Source organism: Monopterus albus, unplaced genomic scaffold (assembly GCF_001952655.1).
Source record: "Monopterus albus unplaced genomic scaffold, M_albus_1.0 scaffold4.1, whole genome shotgun sequence".
Taxonomy (NCBI): domain Eukaryota; kingdom Metazoa; phylum Chordata; class Actinopteri; order Synbranchiformes; family Synbranchidae; genus Monopterus; species Monopterus albus.
Window position 1 is genome coordinate 4,483,844 of NW_018127884.1, and position 16,719 is coordinate 4,500,562.

General features: G+C 39.8%; 1 protein-coding gene across 6 annotated transcripts in view; it reads left to right on the forward strand.

Moving 5' to 3' along the window:
• The window catches only part of plekha7b (pleckstrin homology domain containing, family A member 7b), a 67,997-nt gene that overhangs the window by 15,474 nt on the left and 35,804 nt on the right, over positions 1–16,719 (forward strand). The window contains exon 1 of one of the 6 annotated variants that reach the window (XM_020608175.1): positions 1,600–1,755. The exons of 4 other annotated variants lie outside the window; for them this stretch is intronic. In XM_020608175.1, coding sequence (XP_020463831.1) covers positions 1,682–1,755 — 74 coding nt within the window. In that variant the 5' untranslated portion in view covers positions 1,600–1,681. Of the gene's footprint in view, positions 1–1,599; positions 1,756–15,502; positions 15,630–16,719 lie in introns of those variants that run through there. One more of the 6 variants, XM_020608184.1, reaches the window with a different exon arrangement.

The window sequence follows — 16,719 nt, forward strand, 5'->3', positions numbered from 1 at the left end:
GAGAGGGAGAAAAGTGAGAGAGGCAGGTGCAGCCGGGCAAACCTGACATTATTCTTTAATTATTGCAGACTTTCCCTTTAGTACATTTGCAATTAATTTACAAGTAATTTTCTTTTAAACCCTTATTTGCCCAGATTATAAAATGAGTTTCTATGTGCATCAATTTATTTATTGCAGAAAGTTTGGAACTGCTCTGCTTCCTGGCAGTTCAGTTGTTTGCCAGTGTAGTGTTGGTTTACATTTGAATGGGGTGCATGATGCAGTTTTTCCACATTGTGAAATTAGTTACTGTAGTAGAGGGCTAATGCATGATTCACATGGCCATTGATGGGGGTAGGGCCCAGAGATCTGTCATCCTGGTATCACTAACATTGCATTGAAGAGGTTTCTACTTGTAGTGAGAGCTCATGGGGTATGCTAATGAGATGTGAAGAGATGGATGAGAAAGAGCAGCAGAGGATGAAACAGCAGCTGGATGCAATATCTGCATGTTTGCAGGTATTGTCAGTTTAATCTGTGAGTTGACTTATCTGACTTCTTAGCAGGTGCAGAGAACATATTTCATCTGCACCCCTACTATCTTTATTAGGTGATAGAAGGTATGTGAAGTGTGACAAAGTCATCAGTCTCTTTAGCCATTGGGTTGTAGCCCAGTCTTCACTTCCATTTTTCATGTCATCCCCATCTGACAGTCTCTCCCCATCATCTGATCTGGTTGCTGTTACAGCATGTTCTTTTTGAACTGTTTACAGGCATCCTGCATAGAAAAATTACTACAGTAAATTCTTTATATGAGATGTTGTTGTTATTGGACACTGTTGTCCCACAGTACAGTGTGTGGTGAAACGGTTGCCTCCAGGATCATCTCTGCATAAAATAAAACCATATCTTTGGAGGTCATCTTTGCACTCATAAGTACACACAGTACCTTCAGTCATTTCCAGTTGATAAAAACAGCACTATTTTAAAATTTCTTGCATACAGGGTAGTAACTACCTAAATAATAGAGTATAAATATCAGCCATAGTATATACTTTATGCAATTATCCATCATTACATACAGTGTTAAAGTTGCAGCACACTTTCTTTAACTTTCACTTTATCACTTCCTCATCTTTTTTCTTTTTACGTAACTCATTCCTGTAATTCCTCATTCTCCTTCCTCATTCCTTCCCACTTTTTTCTTGCTGTGCATTGCCTGCATCACTGCAGAGGGAATGGAGCACAGACAACATCCAGTTTAGGGAAGTGCTCTGATGGCAGAGTTCTGCTGAGGAGTGCATACATTAGAAAAGAGCAGTTATGAGGTGAAGAGAGAGGAATGTAAGCAAAGACAACTTGATTATATGGGTTATGGCTTATTCTTTCTACCCATGTTGTCGCTTGGTGCTTTGGGGCCTCTTACAGGATGAATTAGTGAAGTTAGCTGGCCTGGAAATACCCATCACAAGCCTAATCCTCTCAGAGACAGAGGACAGTTCAGTGATTGCGTATTTTTAGCTCCACCTCAGCAGCCCAACAGAGGCGGGAAAGAGGATGCTTTGAATGAACTGACGCCACAGTGCTCAGCAGAGGACGTCAGCAACAGCAGCACTAACAGCTGAGAGGAGTACACAAACACAGAGAGCCACCACTGAGAAGAGCAGAGTACAGCAGAGCAAAATACAGAGCTGCAGCTAACATGTTGGGTCAACCAGGACAGTCAACCCCATGCATCCCTAACAAGAGGCAGCCAGTGTATCAGGCGATTCACAGGTGTGTATCCCAGCCCCTCTCTAAGCATATAATGCTGGATTTTAATGCTTCATAGTTACTTAGGGAGAATGTCTGCTAAAGCGCTCTAGCAACTGCAAAGTACTTAAGATTGCTTGCTGTAAAGTGCTTATTCAAGGTATTGTATATGTGGGACCAGGAGAATGTACATGCCTGCTAAAAAGTGTCTGTTATTTGATTTTGTGGCAGCAGGCTGTTTTGCATTTGTCTATGGGCAGCGCGTTTATCAATATGTACTAATGCAGCAGTCTTTACAGGAATGAGAAGAGGGAGATGGAGAAATCCTCACTCTAGTGTCTTGTGATCACAGGTCACTGCTGTGTTGATGTCAGCAGATCTGATCAGCCAGATTATGATATATATGGTTAATGTTGGATACGTCTATGTTCGACTGTATTTGATGCAGTCTTCCCCACTTCTTCTTACAGAACTGTACTTGGCTACATGGGTTTACTTCTCAGTCCATAGCACAGGAGCTATTAGGGCCCAGCTCACACAGATGTACTGTATGTGGATAGAATCACTCATACTGTGTCACATCTGCTCATATTACACTTGTGTGGCAAGTTATTTACTGTAGTTCTCTTTTTTGCTGAAATTGTCTGTTGGCATAATAATGTCGTCATGAACTCCATAGCCATAGTGTTATGGTAACAAAGATGTAGAAATTCTAACTATAAGCATCAAGTTGAACTGGACATGTATATGGCCTGGTTTTAAATCCAGGGATTTGTCAGCATATTTCTGGGCAGATTTACAGTATATGAACTGGCAAACTGTTCTTTGGTTAACTCTGTCAATTTTATTTGAGTTGTGAACATGGAAACCAGGGCCTAGATTCCTCAATTCAGACAGGATATTTAAAGATATTGAGCTTATTATCATTCTGTCAGGGTTTTGATATCAGCCACAGCAGTATGGTTACTAAGTCTATTTATCATTGCTGCATGTGCTCCCTCTCAGTCAATCCTCCTGCTATGCTCTCAGTCACAGAAACAGCGGGTTTTAAACATCACTAAATTTCACTTATGGGCAGCACATAACAGAAGTTGACAGGTTGAACTTGCTTTGAATCAATATTATTGTCATTGTAGAATAGATAGCTAAATGTATAACCTCTCCCATTTTAAACTGCTGTTACATCAATGAGCCTGTTGTGGTTTTGTGGTCTGTCTTGGTTTGGTCTGGTTCTCCTCAGGGTGGCGGATAACAAGTGATTTAATGGTTAATACACCCAGTCAGTTCCAGTATTGTTGACCACAGCACAGTCACACCCAACCCAGCTCATCCTTCCCCTTGCATCCAGCGGCTACAGGGTGAAATGTGGCCAAAAGCCACAGTGCTTCATTTGTATGCTTAGCTCATATAGAGGTCATATCTTTGTTAAGTATGACTAGTAAAAATGACACACCTGAACTTGGTTCAGGGGATGGAGCACCCATGGATTGACGGGAGACAGCATCATAGAAAGGAAATGACCTCTCCTTAACCACAGACATTTTGCACATTTCAGGAAACCGACTGCTTCTAAGAATAGACATATAGTACTGATGATACAAAATAGAAGCTTGGGGTATTTGAAAAGGGAGTACATTCTCTGTATAAAGACCATGACCTTTGAAATTCCCCTGGTGGTGATTTAGATCAGCCTCTGTGAGTGTGATAAAAATTCTAGGGAGGGGACTGTTGTGGTAAATTCTCAATCTTTCTGGCCAGTGAGATTTTTAGAGCTGTTCACCAGATGTGGCCTACCTTCCTCCACTGATGCCTGACTTAATAAGAATACTAGTTCTTTATAAACTCTCTCTAAACACAGGATACAGAGAGCTAAAAATAGCCTCTAAATTCAGTTACCCTCTGCCAGCCAAGTGGCGCCTCGCCTAATTTATTTAATCCATCTGTTTAATTTCCTTGATAAAATGATAATGTGATAGCCTGTGTGCTTTATCTACCAAGAAGGACAGATTGGAGTGGGCCTCCAGTAAATTATGAGATCAGCTTTTAAAACTTTTGTGTGCTATGTTAGCATAACCATCACTTGATATCTAATCATGCAATATGGTGAATTGGATATTTTACATCTATATTGAAAACTTGTGATATACAATAAGTAGGGTAATACCAGAGAATGAACAGACACATCACAGGAAATAGAAAACCCTGGTAATAGCGTTGTGTACAGCCTGTTTATGCAGGCTGGAGCCATCAACATGGTTACTATGCTGCATAATGTAATAATACAAAGAGATGTAAATAAAAAAAAATCAGATCACCCTAGTAGATGATGTTCATTGCCACTGAGCACTGCAGTCATGGAGTAACTGTGCTGCTTTAACCCTGTGTATAGCTGTAATGTAACTCCTCAGTGGGAGTGTGTTGAGTAGCTGCTTTTGCTCTGCGGTGTGTGTCTGCTCAGATTCTTTAATGAGAACTGCAGTCAAGAGGTCGCTCCATGCCTGGAGCCAGTCTGGACACCCTTAGCTCCCAGCAGAGAACTGATATCACACACACAAACACACACACGCACAATCTGTGTGTCTTGCAAAGAATGGATTTTGAGAGAAGGAGAAGGTATTTGCCAGTATTCATCAGTCAGAAGTGCCTTTGTTTTCCTCCACTGATAACATATTACAGATACACCGTACACACTGAAGCAAACACTGTTGTAAAGACTGCCCTGCTGCAGTGAAGTATGCTGCGCTCTACAGACTGGGACACCCTCAGGGCCAGGATTCTCTGCAGCAAAATTTACCAGACTAATCAAATTTTTCTCATACAGTAGCTTTTGTAGTGTGGCTTCAATGTGATGACTTTATTTTTTGCCACAATGCAGTATATTATCTAGAAGAGTAATGTAATCAAGTGTCTGAACAATAGAATTGTCTCATACTATTCTTACATTGCATTTTTCAGGAGTTGGTTTATTTGATACATTTCTTCACTCTCATTTCACTGATAAAAGCTCCAGCATTATGTTTTTGGATTGTCTGTCCATCTGTCCTTACGTACTGTACATCTATCCCGTTCTTGGGAATGTGAGATTTCAAGCATGCCTTGAGGGAATCTCTTCAAATTTGACAAAAACGTCCACTTGCACTCAAGGATGAACTGATTAGAGTTTGGTGGTGAAAGGTCAAAGGTCAAGGTAACTGTGACCTCACGTCATCCCATATCTCACGAAGGCCTTGTGGTAATTTTTTCAAATTCAGTGCACTAAATATCTGCTTTGCTGCATACAGTCGCAAGAAAAAGTAATGACACTGCCTGCAGTATTTTTGCGGCCGCATACGAGTCTGGACAGACATACATCTAAACTGCAACTTGACAGGCAAGGGTTGGGGATTGGAGGAGACTATTATGGAATGACACAATAATGCCGCTGACATGACTGTGGAAGGGATTTAGACATGTTTACAGCATGAGGCTAAACTGAATCCGACTGTTGGTGGATCCAGTGGCTGCTGATCTGCTCCTGTGCTTTTGGACAAAAGCGCTGGCAAGTGACATGGCTTTCATGACACAGGGTTTACCCTGGTTCAGATCATGTAATCTTTAAGGATAAAACCTGTTCTTTTGTTTTTTCTATATTAATTGCAAAAGGGATGACAGCATCCAGGCACTGTATCTTAACATATGTCTCCTATTTATTATATTCATGTATTATATCATGATATAATTTAATTATTTTTAAAGAAGCAATCCAGCTGTTACAGAGGTGTTTGCCCAAGGGCATGTTAATGATGTGCAAAAATTGCAAATGCTCAACAGCAGAATAACCTGTACTGCCATGTTCATCTGTGTGTTAGGCCTCATTAGTCAATTTACTTGGAACATTTTAAACCTTCTAGTTCCATTAAGATCACAAATGTGATGTCAGCAAAGTCATCTACCTAGCTACCTTCATTTCCATTAATTACTATATTTTATTATTGTCTAGCTAAGCATACAACCAGAGCTGCAATATATTAGCCATTTAGGTATTTGCAGGAACCACTCAGACATGGCATTGGATTGTGGCTCTAATAACAGCTAATTTCTGTCAGATTTACCTCATTCGATCATGTGGTTTCTTGTTCAATCATACTGTATTTAAATGACCTCAAAGATTTTCTACCTATTTTTTCCATGACTATGATACAGATTGAGTTGTTTGCGATGTTTAATTTATTTTTGATGTTGTGGGATTATAGGGGTTTAGAGATCAGGCACATAATCTAACCACAAACATATGCAATTTGTATTTGTGTGTGTGCCTCTGTGTGTGTTCAGGAAAATGTGTATGTAGTACGACAGATCGTCTCACTTTGGCCGAATCAGGCAGAGTCATGCTGCAGATCTTTTATTTGGTACTGTAACACCTCAGGGAGCAGGCAGCTGTTTATAGCTTGAAGACAAAGAGCAATGCTTGGTGTTAAAGGCTGCATGGGACTTGCTTTGAGAACCTGTGGGTAGGTCATTGTTGTTTGATACACCTGCTATATGTTACATTTGTTTGGTAGATGCATGTGGCTAGGTTAGGTATACTGTAGATGCTTAGTCTAGTGAACAGTACTGACTCACAGATGTGCTGTAAGCCATTCTGCTGCACATGACCTTAGATAAAATGAGGGCCCTTTCTTGGTGCCTTATTCTGAAAAACTGCTAATGACTAGGTAGATTATTGTCTTAGATCAGATTAGAAACACTCTGCATTTTTAACATTTTAGCTTTTTTAATGACTAACTGACAGCTGTGCTGCAGAATTACTAAAGAAATTCATTGTTAAGTCACAACCAGGATCATAAGAAAACACATCATATGTTGCTCATGTAGGAATCTAACTAAGAGGCTGTGCACTGATGTCCCACCTCTGTTAGGAATGCAGAAGTAGTTTTAAGGAGGGTGGGACAATGTTCTTTGGAGGAATATCAATGACAAATGCAGTTAAGTGGATGTATAATGTAGATCCTGTTTTCCCAGAATCCTCTCTTGACTTCCTTTTGTTTCTCTCTTTTCTTTGGCACTGATCAGAAACATGATCTTAGTCTGCTCTGCAATATGTATGTATGCACAAGTAAAAGTTGAATAATCTTGCTCCACTGTTAACATAGTGGCAGCAGTTAGAGTAGACAGGGAAATGGCTGGGGGTGGGGAAAGGCTAGGATTGCTGTATTTCTCTTCTACACTGATAAGAACAAAGCATACCACAACTACACAGGAACTTTTTGGTCATCGGATTCCTTTGTAAATGCTACTGTTTACACCGATTGATGCACATGTTACTGGCTACACTTCAGCACCACTGGCGGTGCTCATAGTAACACTTAAATTAAAATGCTTAACAAAAAGGTGCCAATATTAACATGCTCATAACATAAAGTATTTCATCTTACATGTAGCTTTCAGATGCATTAAGTGCAACTGAGGCAGCTTATAATTAATAGATTTGTTTTTTGTACTTTGATTTTTGTATACTTTTACAAGGTTGTTGGAGCTGACTTTTAGTTTTTTTTTTTTTCTTAATTGCCTTCCTTCGGGATACAATATGGAATTATTCATTACTCTTTCTGTTAAACTGATCAAGATACATTGTTGACAGTGTATACAGTTGCTCTCCATAACAGTTACAGAAAATGTTCAAACTGTGGTATCCGACTTTGCTTCTTGAACTTCATGACATTGTGTAACACTTGTTTTCATTCCTCTTAAAATTAGAGTACAGAGCAAAGCAAAATGGATGGAGATGGGAATATGGGGTGTGTACAGGAGACCCCTGACCTGGGAGAAATCTTTCTGTCTTGTCAGACTGTTTTGGTTTCAGTTAATATTAGCCATTTGGCAGAATAAGGACACTGAGGGTGAGTGGGAGTGAGGGAGCCAACATCTCATTATCATGTTTGATTCTTTTTTGTTATTGTTCACTATCTCAAGTTCTTTAATATTCTTAAATGTTATTCTGCTGGAAATGCAATGATTGTTTTAGGCCTCCTACACATAGGAGGAGATCCCAAGGGTTTCAAGGGTGAGTCGGTCAAATTCACATGAATTACTACTTACAATAAATCTCATTCTTGGGGATGTAATAAATGTTTAATCATTTCCAACCATTTCACAATACAAGTATGGTCTTCATTGGTGTGTTTTGTTAAAAATAGGGATGACGGTTTTTAGGTATATTGTTGCTAGTGGAAGAGATGATCTGAAAGTACTGTATTTCACATGATTTTGTTGTGCACTGTTGTTACAGTAAAGTCTTGTGGCGGTTTAGTTTTGTTTAGCTACACGTGACAGCACAATCAACAGAGCTTACTGCACATCAATCCCCCAGGTCTATCACTTTTTCCTGCACAGAGCTTGTATCTAAGCGTTCCGTCTATTTCCTGCCTGAGATTTTCAGCTTTAACATTCCCCCTGCACTTCACATCCTCTTCTGTCCTACATTGCACCATTAGCGATTAGCTGTGTTTGGCTTTGCAGTGTGGGTTGGACTTTGCATTTAGCTGCTGAGAAACAGTATGCAACAGTCAAGCAGAAAGCCAAGGAAAGCCAAGAGAGCCTTCTCTCACACATCGATAGACAAAAAATATTTCGACACAATCAAGATTATCTACAGTGCCTTGCGAAAGTATTCGGCCCCCTTGAACTTTGCGACCTTTTGCCACATTTCAGGCTTCAAACATAAAGATATAAAACTGTAATTTTTTGTGAAGAATCAACAACAAGTGGGACACAATCACGAAGTGGAACAAAATTTATTGGCTATTTCAAACTTTTTTAACAAATAAAAAACTGAAAAATTGGGCGTGCAAAATTATTCAGCCCCTTTACTTTCAGTGCAGCAAACTCTCTCCAGAAGTTCAGTGAGGATCTCTGAATGATCCAATGTTGACCTAAATGACTAATGATGATAAATAGAATCCACCTGTGTGGAATCAAGTCTCCGTATAAATGCACCTGCACTGTGAGAGTCTCAGAGGTCCGTTTAAAGCGCAGAGAGCATCATGAAGAACAAGGAACACACCAGGAACACACCAGGCAGGTCCGAGATACTGTTGTGGAGAAGTTTAAAGCCGGATTTGGATACAAAAAGATTTCCCAAGCTTTAAACATCCCAAGGAGCACTGTGCAAGCAATAATATTGAAATGGAAGGAGTATCAGACCACTGCAAATCTACCAAGACCTGGCCGTCCCTCTAAACTTTCAGCTCATACAAGGAGAAGACTGATCAGAGATGCAGCCAAGAGGCCCATGATCACTCTGGATGAACTGCAGAGATCTACAGCGGAGGTGGGAGACTCTGTCCATAGGACAACAATCAGTCGTATACTGCACAAATCTGGCCTTTATGGAAGAGTGGCAAGAAGAAAGCCATTTCTTAAAGATATCCATAAAAAGTGTCGTTTAAAGTTTGCCACAAGCCACCTGGGAGACACACCAAACGTGGAAGAAGGTGCTCTGGTCAGATGAAACCAAAATCGAACTTTTTGGCAACAATGCAAAACGTTATGTTTGGCGTAAAAGCAACACAGCTCATCACCCTGAACACACCATCCCCACTGTCAAACATGGTGGTGGCAGCATCATGGTTTGGGCCTGCTTTTCTTCAGCAGGGACAGGGAAGATGGTTAAAATTGATGGGAAGATGGATGGAGCCAAATACAGGACCATTCTGGAAGGAAACCTGATGGAGTCTGCAAAAGACCTGAGACTGGGACGGAGATTTGTCTTCCAACAAGACAATGATCCAAAACATAAAGCAAAATCTACAATGGAATGGTTCACAAATAAACATATCCAGGTGTTAGAATGGCCAAGTCAAAGTCCAGACCTGAATCCAATCGAGAATCTGTGGAAAGAACTGAAAACTGCTGTTCACAAACGCTCTCCATCCAACCTCACTGAGCTCAAGCTGTTTTGCAAGGAGGAATGGGCAAAAATTTCAGTCTCTCGATGTGCAAAACTGATAGACATACCCCAAGCGACTTACAGCTGTAATCGCAGCAAAAGGTGGCGCTACAAAGTATTAACTTAAGGGGGCTGAATAATTTTGCACACAGCATCAACAGTTAAAAGAATGATCAGCACTGACAGTACTAAGGTGTTGGTCAAATAACAACTAGGGTACCAGTAGAACTCAACCCTGGCAAAATTATTCTAACAAATTGTATGTATTTATATCTTTGTATCATAACTCTCTTTATCACAAGCTAATTGCCATTGTCATCATCATCTACATAAAATAAATTCTCCCCCTTTTTCTCTGTCTTATTTATTACCTATACGCTCCTCTTCTTTAAATGCCCATTTATATGCTGACTTTATTAGGTACTGCTAGACCTAGCCACAACGTGCAGATCATATTTTTTTTCCCCTATAAATGTCTCAGGTGTGTATGCTACTCCTCCAAGTTCCTGCTCTCTAATCAGTGTCTGTATCTTTGATAGTAACGCCTTTGTTACTATTGCGCCTGTTATGTCATGGGCAAACAAGGAAAACTATGCAATATGATAATAGGTGAAAAAAATGTGATTCAATTTAATGCAAGATTAACATTATTCTTGCTTTTTTTCCCATTTTTGTGGAATAAATGTTACAGTTTTTCTTATTTCAGATCTTTTGGTCAGACAGTGTTTTTGAAGACTAGTTAGCATGAATATTTTTCATGCAGAAAACCAAAGCTGTGAGCAAATCCTTGCAATGTGCGCTTGGCACAAATCAGTAACTGTGCTCATACATTGCTCTATCAAAGCAGTACTGCAGCCTAACAGATCCGGTGCGCACAGAGGACATGCAGCTGTTGCTGTTGTCCTGCTGAGTGCTGATTCATTGTTTTCACTTTGCAGGTACCTACACTGTAATGATCTTCATTTTTCACGCTAGAATTCTTCCTTTTCGTGTGTCTCACTTATCTACTGTACATCTCCCTCTGACATACAGTGGATGATTGCTATGCACGGCTCTCAGAGGTCAGCATGTTACTTCTCATTTAGCTGTTCTCATAAAGCTTGACTCAGTACTCTAGAGGTTTGTCTTGTGTGTTTGTTGGTGAAACAGAGCAGAATGCCTTTGGACATCCTCTATTGATGTGCTGATCACAGTCGGGGAAAAGAGGTCTCGGCTATTAATGTTTCTTTTGATTCAGAGTTGGCTAGAGTAAGATTTGATTAGTATCTGTCAGCTAATCACTTTGTTTGACTGATCAGGCATTGTGATATGTTCTTTTTATGAGATAAATTGTTACCTGTAGTTGAACTGCACAAAATAAGGACTACAGTTGAGAGACTAACAGCATCCTCTCATGTCGTTTGCAGACCGTCTTTCATCGCTCTTTTGCACTGTCAGGTACAGTATGTTATGCTTCTGCTGATTGTGTCTTTTTGTCTTGGTGAGAGATAATTGCTTTGCAACATCTTCTCTCCCACAGCTTTTCAGTGCCCGATGAAGTTCAGCTATTCTGCTGCAATGTTTAGAATTGCACCAAGCAGGATGGAAAAATACATTATCAGATTCATTCTAAATGCAGTGCTACAGTATGAAAGAGTATCCCATTCTCCCTTGGATTTTCTCCTTTAAATGAATTTGTCAGGACACTATAGATTAAAAGATTCACACACAATACTTTTATAATCTTATTTCTTTGGCCCGTAAGCAGGAAGGTGTTTTAAAATTAAGTAAATGAAATGTTAAAGAAAACATAGTTTGTTTACTTTATGGGTAGGATATAAAAAAGATTTGTCTGGCTTTATGTGAGCTTACTGTTTTCTAAAATTAGTCTTAACAACCATTAAATTGTTTAAGACACATTAAGATGGTGCCACTGTAGCTACAGTGGAAGCCTGTTGAAGTAACTCCCATCCATCTTGTCATCTGGGTAGGTAACTGCACACTAATAAACAAAGAGAAATGTAAGTCATGCTAGGTTAAATCCATTAGGTCTATCTAATTTTGAAACTGTCAAACATCTTTCAGCCTGTAACAAACACACATACACGTCAAATTCGGACTATTCTTGATGGTACAAGTGAAGAGATGAAATAAAAAGGAACCTTGGATGAACTGGATTATCATTCAATGAGTAAGGTTCAGGATAAATCAGTGGTATTAAATATTGATTTAAAGCTGCAGGGGGCCTTCATTGATTTATTCCCCAGAGTAATGCTTGCTTGAGAAAAGATCTTAACTTTTTTGCTTTGTTGCAACATATCCTTGTCGCTATTGATCCCTAAGATAGCTGCTTTTGTTTGTCATTTTATAGTCATGGTTGTAGGCTTTACCGCAGTTTGTTTGATGAATTACTTCCAATCGTCATTTAGAAATATTTAACAGTCAGCGAAATTTGTGCCAACTGAGCATAAAAAGTGCTCACAAAAACAATGTGCCCACAGTCTTATATGTATCTGTCTCTTGCTAAGGTTTATAACAGTGCAACCAAGAGTAAAATATCTAGTATACAATATAGTGATATGAGCTTTTGAGCTGGCATGCATAACTGATGGACAGCACAAAATGTCTGTCTGACAGTGGTCCAGACACTGGCAAGTCTTTGCACCTGTTTCTGCTCCACACAGGGCCTGTCTGAACCCATCTTTGCTACTTTTTGCCCAGTGGCGCTTAAGTTGTTAAATGACTGCAAGTGCCATAAAAACAGAGTTAAACCAGGGTTTTCAAGTTTATTGGTGCCATTTTAGACTACTATGGATGCAAAGAATAGCTATTCTCCAGTAGGAGGGTAATCATCATGTCACATTGCTTAGCTTGGAGATTTGGGAGAAGATAGAAGGGCTGGGTGACTAAAACCTATATCACCATATTTATTGCTTTTTTGCAATAATGATATAAATGACAATAGGAAAATTGTACTATTCCACAACATCTTTTTTTACCACAAGTCACATGAGCATTCAGTCCTGACAGCTGTTAATAGTTACTGAAAAACTGAAACTGCACAAATAAAATAGGCAGAAAAGAAACAGAAGATAACTTTCAACTGTTTGGATTGGCATTTTGTCTTTGGCTAAGCAAAAAATGTATACTTCCTTGTTGTAAGTCTAAGACTTGCTGTGTTCTCCTCATGCAATTTTTGGCTTTCCTCTTATTCTGGCCGGTGTTTTTGCTTGAGGTACTAATTCGATGTGTTTCTACTTTGTACATGACTTGCAAATCCTGAATGTTTGATTCACATCTAATCTTTTGTAGCCAAACAACTTAACAAACAACAGAGGAAGCTCATTTTCCATCATTAATTGTTCCTTAGACTTTTACAACAGGGGAGCTCTACATTCCACCATGCAGTAGGCACATGTGAGATATCATGTTACACTGTGTAGACAGACATCATCATGCACATAGCCAATATCACAAGAGGCCAAACTCCTATAGGAGAGATTATACTGGTATATAATGGAAAATAGAAGATACTGATGTGTTTGCTTGACTTCCTTCATTTCCATAGTGAGTGACAGCGGAATCTCCCCAAAACCCTTTGGAGAGGCTGCCTAGATAAATCCTACACAAATGTCAGGGAAATGAAGCTGAGTGTAGCTATTGTGGTGCTCTGCAGTGAAACTGATAAAGGTCAGCCACCATGTTAAAATGCTCCTGCAGAATTGTCATCTCCTTAATGGCCCCCTGTGTGTGGGTACTGTGCACCAACCATTGTTATTAAGGCTTAATTAATTTTGTTTGCTAAGCCTGGGATGGTAAAGGTTATGTCTGGAGGTCCATGCTCTCTCCCTCTTGCTCGCTCATGATGCACAGTAATGTCCTGTCACACTCTGTCTAGGTTGGATGTTGTATAGATTGTAATGACATAATAGAGTGTCATTATAGAGACCAGTGTCAGTTCGTGGCATCTCATGTGACCTGTCATGTGTGCATGCATGCAGCCCTTCTTCTGTTTGCCTTTGTCTTGTTTTGGATTCTACAGAAGCACATCATCTTCACACTAATAACTTATTGATATCACCATTTGTTACAGCTAATCTAATTGGTCTGGAGATGGAGTCAACAGCCCAACTAAATTAAATGATTGCTGGTGTGTGTTCTCTGGCGATTAGTAGAATTGCACAGCATTGATTTGTGTTTCACTTCACTCAGAGCTACAACCTACTGTAAGGTCAAATGTGGGCTGTTTACTGTAAGTATATGACATTTATGGCACCACACTGGCTTGAGAGATGCATTCCTGTTAAGCTGCTGAACTGAAACTCAGCATTCTGATTCACTCTTTTGAAAAAGGCTGCATAGGATAAAGGAGAAATCCTGTTTTTTAAGGGAATTTTACATGTATAAATTCTCACAAAATTAAATGTTCCTGTGGTTCATAAGAGGGATCTTGCCTTTTCTAATATTTATATAGTGAAACAAGTTTTTTCAGCCATGAATTGTGTTTGAACACACTGTACAGGGAGAAAGGACCTAAATGCAGACTAGCAGGCAGGTTCGTAACGATTTAACTGTTTATTTAAGCATCAAGTGAAAACAGCCATATTTCAGTCCAGGCAATAAAACCGAGTAGGAAGAACCAGAGACAGAACGAGAGTCCGAACCAGGGGTCTGAGACACTGAGCTATACTGTACAAACAGTCAAGGCAACAAATCCAGGGAAAGACGCAGAAAGCAGGAGCAGGAATAGAGGATGAGGGCAAGGGTCTGAGTCTAGAATGACATGGACAAGACGAGGCGGAGACAGGACCAAGGCTGAGATTGTGACAAGTTCTGTGGTTTTGAACTTAATGTCTAAATGTGTCTAAATGTATATAGAGTGAAGAGATGTGGCATTTAATTAAACTGCTCCTAAATTAAAACTGGAAACAAATGTTAGGGGTGAAACAGCACAGTCAGATGTGTATAGTTGCTGCTTTGTTAGCTTTGTTGTGTACCACATGTTCATGTTGTGTTCCAACCTGTTCCCTTAGTCTGGATTCTCCAGGATTAGTTTCAGACCGCTCTTAGCATTAGTCACAAGTCAGTATTATAATTAAACCAGTGCTTCGAAAACATAAACGCCAAAGATGCTGAGGTGTCCTTGAAGGAGCCCAAGAATAAATCCATTGACAGCACAGCAGATATTTAGCAAAAGCTGGTGTCAGCACTGCATGTGTGCATTTAAGAAATACCACTGTCCACTTGTTTTTGATGTGAACCTTAAAACTGTGTCATCGAGTAACTAATTAGTATTGAAGAATGTGGATGACTTGATTGTCTTACTGACTGAGAAACAGAAAAATTGCCTCTTGTCTAAATTGTTATAGTCACAATGCTGCCAATTAGCGGATGCCAGTGGTATACATGTGTGACAAACACATCTAAACATATGACAACTTCATTACTGAAAGGATTTTGACAGCATGGTAGCAATTCCCAAAAGGAACCAGAAATAACTGAGCAATAAATGAGAATTTATTTTTCTCCAGACTACACTGATGACCAAGGCATTGTATGTCCTCTTGAATAGCAGCTAGATAACTTTTAGTTTCCTTGTTAGAGATGAGGGTGTATCAAATTCTGAAAACGTAGGAGTGAGAGGTGGAGAGAACTAGCTTGGAAGAAGAAAATGGAAAGGGAGGAGGATCTGATGAGCAAGTGAGGTGTTCCCCTGTTGGGAGGGAATAAGAGCTCTACTATCCACTCAGCAAGTGTGGGATGAAACTCTAAGACAGCACACTTGAGCAGGAGAAACTGGAGATAAAGAGCCCCCGCCCCCCTTCCACTCTCATCATGCTGGCTCTACTTTACTCTGGTATTTGCGGATGCCAGCTGCCATAACAGGGCCTCTCTGCATTTTCCACCTGCCTCAACAGGATTTCCATGACTTGTAGCACTGCAGCGAGTCTAGCGGCTGATGATAGCACGATGACTCACTCTCTCACAGCAGGTGAGACTGTTTTCAGGTGCATGATATAAGAGTGCATTGTAAGTAGCAAACAGAAGTAGAGAGAGCTGGGTTAGCGGTGAGCATTTAGTTTTAGGAGTTCTTTTGTCCCGCTGTGATTTTTATAATGGAGAGTGGTATAAATAGAAACAGTAGTTGTGGCTGCAAGTGAATGCTGTAATCCCTGTCTTAATGGAGCAGATTGGAGCCTTGGTGTGCTTCCGTTGGTGTGACAAAGAGCGAGAGGTGTTCAAATCCCAGAGCCTTGCCCCTGGTGTCCCTGCTGCTAAGACTTGGCCCTTGTGTTGGACAGGGATTTCACTCTGAGCCTCTTGTTTTGCTTAAAAAATTGCTGTGATATGCCAGGAGTAAATCATGATCTCCTGATGTTGCAGCACTGAGAGAAAGGGCGTGTTTTTATGATTTGAGCTGCAGTTCTGTCATTTCTACAAATTTGTTATGGAAAGTATTGGATAAAATCAAAACCAAGTTGCCACTGTGTTCCCAGGTTAATAACTATCCAGAGTTACAGATGCCTGCATCAAATGCAGCCAGTTTATAAAAAACCCTGCATTTACTGTTGTGAGGAATTACTGTATCCATAAGAATTAGGGTGGTCACAAAGGTGGTGTTAGTTTTTTAGCTGATGGCCACTTCTTTTCTCAGTGAGGACTCAACTTGTTTTTAGCACTTCTACTGTACATGTAAACACTGAGAAATGCCTTCTTGAGGCCCTCCAAAAGGAGAGATGCTTGTCATTCTCTCTCTTCTTTATCTGGCCTGAGGAAGCAGAGGCTCTACTTGACATGATGGTGTTAGTATTTTAGAGCCCTGTTAAAAATTAACCTCGGCTTTATTATGATCATACTAAATTTGAAGATAACTGAATGTATGTCAATTTCATTATTATATTAGTAAGTGCATTCCTTTTAGAGGTTGAGTTCAAAGCAATTGCAATGTGATTTAAGTTTTTTTTTTTTTTTTTTTTTTTTTTTTTTTTTTTTTTTATTTGGGATAATGTATTACACGATGATAATCCATGTTTTATGTAGAGTCACTGTACAGAATTCTGTTACAACATTTTGGCAACTAC